Source organism: Rhineura floridana, chromosome 3, assembly GCF_030035675.1.
Source record: "Rhineura floridana isolate rRhiFlo1 chromosome 3, rRhiFlo1.hap2, whole genome shotgun sequence".
Lineage (NCBI taxonomy): Eukaryota > Metazoa > Chordata > Lepidosauria > Squamata > Rhineuridae > Rhineura > Rhineura floridana.
This window is the reverse complement of record NC_084482.1, coordinates 25,619,999-25,624,625: the sequence shown is the minus strand read 5'-3', so window position 1 is coordinate 25,624,625 and position 4,627 is coordinate 25,619,999. Positions and strand designations below refer to the sequence as shown.

General features: G+C 40.8%; 1 protein-coding gene across 2 annotated transcripts; it reads right to left on the bottom strand.

The window, feature by feature from the left end:
• Window positions 1-905: 905 nt before the first annotated feature.
• On the bottom strand, window positions 906-3,705 carry HOXC6 (homeobox C6). 2 transcript variants are annotated; one of them, XM_061615093.1, is made up of 2 exons: window positions 2,944-3,705; window positions 906-2,168 (listed from the first exon to the last, which is right to left on the bottom strand). In XM_061615093.1, exons 1-2 carry the CDS (start codon window positions 3,341-3,343, stop codon window positions 1,834-1,836), a joined length of 735 nt encoding a protein of 244 aa, XP_061471077.1. In that variant the 5' UTR covers window positions 3,344-3,705; the 3' UTR covers window positions 906-1,833. The 2 variants fall into 2 exon arrangements, with proteins under 2 accessions (XP_061471077.1, XP_061471078.1); XM_061615094.1 differs by having other exon boundaries at window positions 906-2,144.
• Between the last annotated feature and the right edge of the window lie 922 nt (window positions 3,706-4,627).

Below are 4,627 nucleotides of genomic sequence, written 5' to 3'. Positions count from 1 at the left end.
ATTTTATGTGATCTCTCAAGTGCATGTTTTAGTCTTTTGTAGCATATAGAAATAGATATATTTTCAGACCTTTCCTACTCCACTGGACAAGCAAAGATAAGGAATCAGTTAACTATGAGCTTGCAGAGATTCTACTTGTCTTTTGCTTTGTTTAGCTGGATCCTGGTGGTTTAGTACAAAATGTTAAAGAGCAGCTAAGGCTCTCAAGCAAATGTATGGCTCCAGGAGCTAGGACTTCGCTCCCCTGTGTTTGTACCTGGTTGAAAGATGCCTCTGAGTTAAACATAAAAACATAGGGCAATTCCTGAGCCTAAGACACAATGTAATGTGCACAGGGCACACTAGGCTATTGTCAATTGTGCTGTTGAGCTATCTAAGCATCTAAAACAAGCAAAAGATATTTCTGCCCCCCTCGAAATAAATCAGTCTAGGAAGGGGTGCCCTAGGAGCTTCGTGCTCTTCGACACCTTCAATTTAAGAATAAATAAAAACATTTGTTCTTAAGTAATCATTTGACCTCAGAAATTAGGGAATAAAATCTGTTGAGCTTTTAACACCCGAAGATTGGGTTTTCCTCAGTTTTCAGGGTGAGATAACGGGAAGGAAATGGAGCAAGGTAGGATGTAAATATTCATATGCGAGAATTTTTTTAAAAACGATCCTAAAGATACCTAACTGGAAGTAAATTATTTTCCAACCGCCATCCTGTTTACTTCAGAGTAAATGTGTTGAGAGCCCTGCTGACAGGCGATCATGAATACAGACACGTAGAAAAGGAGCATTCACATGCACCAAATCTGTGGTGTCTGACGCAAAAGTCCTCAACTTGAGATCTTTCCCAATTGAATTTCAGAAATCATTCAGTAACTTTTAAAAATAATATCCAGTTTTTATTAAATACTCAACCATAGTCCTCTGGACGTGACCTTTATACATGATGTTAGAGAGTGTAACACAAGATTTATTTATTTTTGCCTCCTACTTGCTAAGGAATTCCATTCACTTTATACTGTTTGAACATTACAGTGCTAAACATAAATATAAATACAGAGACCACAAATACAGCTAAAAATATTCACACAGAAACTGTCACAGTTTGTAGTATGCATAATGACCCCAGGTAGTATTTAAATACAATTAGTTTACTCTGGAAAATGCTATATTAAGGTAGACATAGCTTGGAGGTTTGGGAGACGGAAGGTATAGAGGGAAGTATTTTCACAGGGATGGGCAATTCAGTGGTGGGTTTTTTTCCCTTCATCACCACCACCACCACCACCACCACCACCATCACAATAATGATAATCATTTTGGAAGCAAAACTGCATAGAGTGCATTTGGTCGTGGTTGATCCTAACACAACCCAAAGCAACCCCTGCAGAGGGCTCTACCTTTTGCAAACGAGAGTCTGTCTAGGGGGAAGAAGGAATGGCGGTGGTGGGGTTTGCATGAAACACAGTCTTTATGCACAGGTAGATAATTTGGCTTGGGTGCAAGAAAGAAGGGGTGGGTCGGCGGGGCTGGAGGCGAGGAGGGCTGATGGTCTGCTTAGGAAGAAAGTTGTGAAACTGGGTCCATCAGTGCTGGAGAGATGGGGGAGGAGAGGTCTTCCATGTCTACAGTCGCCTCTCTCTCTCTCTCTCTCTCTCTCGTATATGCAGCCAAATGTATAAATTGTGCCAGTGGTACTAGAGAATGGAAAGGAGAAATGGGGGGGGCAGAGGAAGAGAGAAGGAAAAGAAAGGGGGACCGTGTGTGTGTGTGTGCGCGCGCGCTCGCGCGCGTGCGCGCGCTGGAAAAGGGGACAAGGAGCTGGCAGCACCGTCAGTGTTTTCAATCCTTCGCTTTTTCCTCCTCTGTTTCTTCCCTTTTCTCGTCCTTTGCGCCCAAGCTATCCGCAGCTGCTCCAGCGCCACCTCCCCCAGACAGGGTGGAACCCAAATTGCTTTCTTTTTTCCATTTCATCCTCCTGTTTTGGAACCAGATCTTGATCTGGCGTTCAGTTAGGCAAAGAGCGTTGGCGATCTCAATCCTCCTCCGTCGCGTCAAGTAGCGATTGAAATGGAACTCTTTCTCCAGCTCCAGGGTCTGGTAACGCGAGTAGATCTGACGCCCCCTCCTCCGATCTGCTCCATAGCCGACTCCTATGGATTCGGAAACCAAACAAACTAAAAACGATCAGTTAAGATTTGAAAATAAATGCATAAATGCAAACAAACAAGAAGCCCATCAGGCAGACCCTTTTCCAACCTCACCCTCCATACTCTGTCTTCATTGTCATCCGCCAACCAACTCTCCCTCCCTCGCACAATTTAATTCTGTGACTCAGTCTTGCTACCCATTAAAATCATGCAGCACACATGGACGATAGGAAAGGGTGGAGGACTAATTGAAAGCAGGCTCCTATCTTATTTGCAAAGATACAGAATGTGTTGTTTTAATTATTTCTGCAAACTTAAAAAAAATCTAATTAGATTTTACTCCAATGCTGTTTTAATTACTAGGAATAGATGCTCCTTCCATATATTTTGAAGTCAAGCGACTTCATAAATTCTCAGCTCCCAGCCTGTTATTGGACAAGACCCTTTGGAATTTTTGCCTTCATAAAATGCCTTGTCTCACCTATCAGGGAAACCATTAAAAAATACCCCCTGTTCTATATCTTATTTCCTCCACCACTCTCCAAAGGAAAAAAAAATCAGAGCTGATTGCACTTTATTATAGATATTTTACACTCTCGAAGTCTTTTAATTAGAAAGAGCATAACAAGCCATATTTGCTTGCAACAACTTAACAAATAAAAGGCCTGTAGCGGCAACTGTGAGGAAGCTATATTATTGTTTTTATGGGGCCATAAAAAGTAGCTGAGCCTGTTCTGCTAGGGAGACGGTCGTAAAGATGGTTCAGTTTATTTAATTTATCTCTGCAAGCTGTAAAACTTACCACTGTGGGAGTTCATGCGCTGCATCCACGGATATATTTGAATGCTAGTTTTCTGTTCCTGGGATGTGCTCCTGTTTTGGTCACTTGTAAAATCCTGTGCAATGGAAGTTTGTGTATTGTGTCCCATAGAATTTTGCCTGCAGCTAGAGAGCATGTCTTTTTCTTGATAAAACGCATTAGATCCGTAATCATACGGTCCCCGACTGGAGCTAAACACAACATTATCTTGCGGTGAATAAAAAGGAGATGAATAGATCCTGTTTTGAGCAACCGCTGCTCCATAAGTTGAAAAATGCCTTACAGGGTCATAGGCAGTGGAATTGAGCGCCACGTTGGGCAGAACCTCTTGACCACTGGTGAGGTGGCAAGGTAACGACGGGTTTGTGAAATAGGAATTCATATCTTCCCCCCTATACCTGGCTTGTATGATTTCTTTAATATTTATTTCTGTCTCCAGTTTGTAGTCTGAACTAGATTGTTATAGGGACGGCTCCACTCCAGGACAGACAAAATGACAAAGTCAGCTGACCCGTTGTGAGCCAATAGGAAGCTAGATGTCAAGACACGGAAAAATTGCTTTTGCTTGTGTTGATTCCCCAGTTGAAACTAAGTATGCATTGAAAGTAAGTCTCGAAATTCTAAATATAAGATGGTTTAGAAGAAGAGGGGGGGGGAATAGTAAGTATCGTTCAGGGGAGGGGTGGGAGAGGGATGAAGAGGAAGGGGCACAGAAAGAAAGAAAGAATGAAAGAAAGAAAGAAAAACGAAAGAAAGACTTCTTTTTAAATTTCACAATTGAAATATAGCTTTAGAGTTGTTGTTTTTTAAGAAAAAGAAAATGGTCGTGGACATCAGGAATCAGGACATCTACTCGAAAATGCTTTCTTAATACCTAGCAACCAAATAGCTCAGAAATTATAGTCATAAATCTCAAGTGTGCATAAAATATTAAACCATAAATTCTCTTTCCCTCTACTAATTTACTGTTGGTCAATAAATGTGGGATCAAGTGCTTGTGTTCTTTATAAGACAATCTTGAAAGCAAGGAAAGGAGACCAGGTGACAGCTGGACAGACACTGTATCTTTTGGAGCATTCCTGTACTCTGGAATTTGAAGAACTTTGCAGGAGGGTGCAGGTTTTTGGTTTTGTTTTAAAATCCTCAAAATCCAGAGTCCACTTTAGATATTTTCTTTTTGTCGCCTGTTTGGTCGTTTCTCTGCTGAATATTTGCTTTGTCATTTTTTCAGAGTTGGAGACTGCTAAGGTAATGTTTACATTTGCAACATCAACATTCCCCCCAAAGCATTACCTCTGCATTTGGAATGGTGTTTGGTCGAAAGAGCACCTCGTGTTTACGTTTGCAAAAAAAAAAAAAAAAACCACAGAAAGAGAGAGAGAGAGAAAGAACGGAAGGAAGAAAAAAAATATGGCTCCAGATATTTGCAGCTGATTAGAAAACTTCCCTTGAAATATTTAGTTAGATTAGAGAGTGGATTACATTCTGCTCCTCTGGTGGATTTGCACCCATGCACTAATTGAAATAAAGACAGCTAATCTAATTTTAATTTCAATCCACTGCCATAAATTATTCCTTAAAAGTAAAATATACATGCTGATCTGTAAATATAGGAAGGTCCTACATCATTCCTTGGGTTTGCTATTTAAAAATTCAATTAGGACGA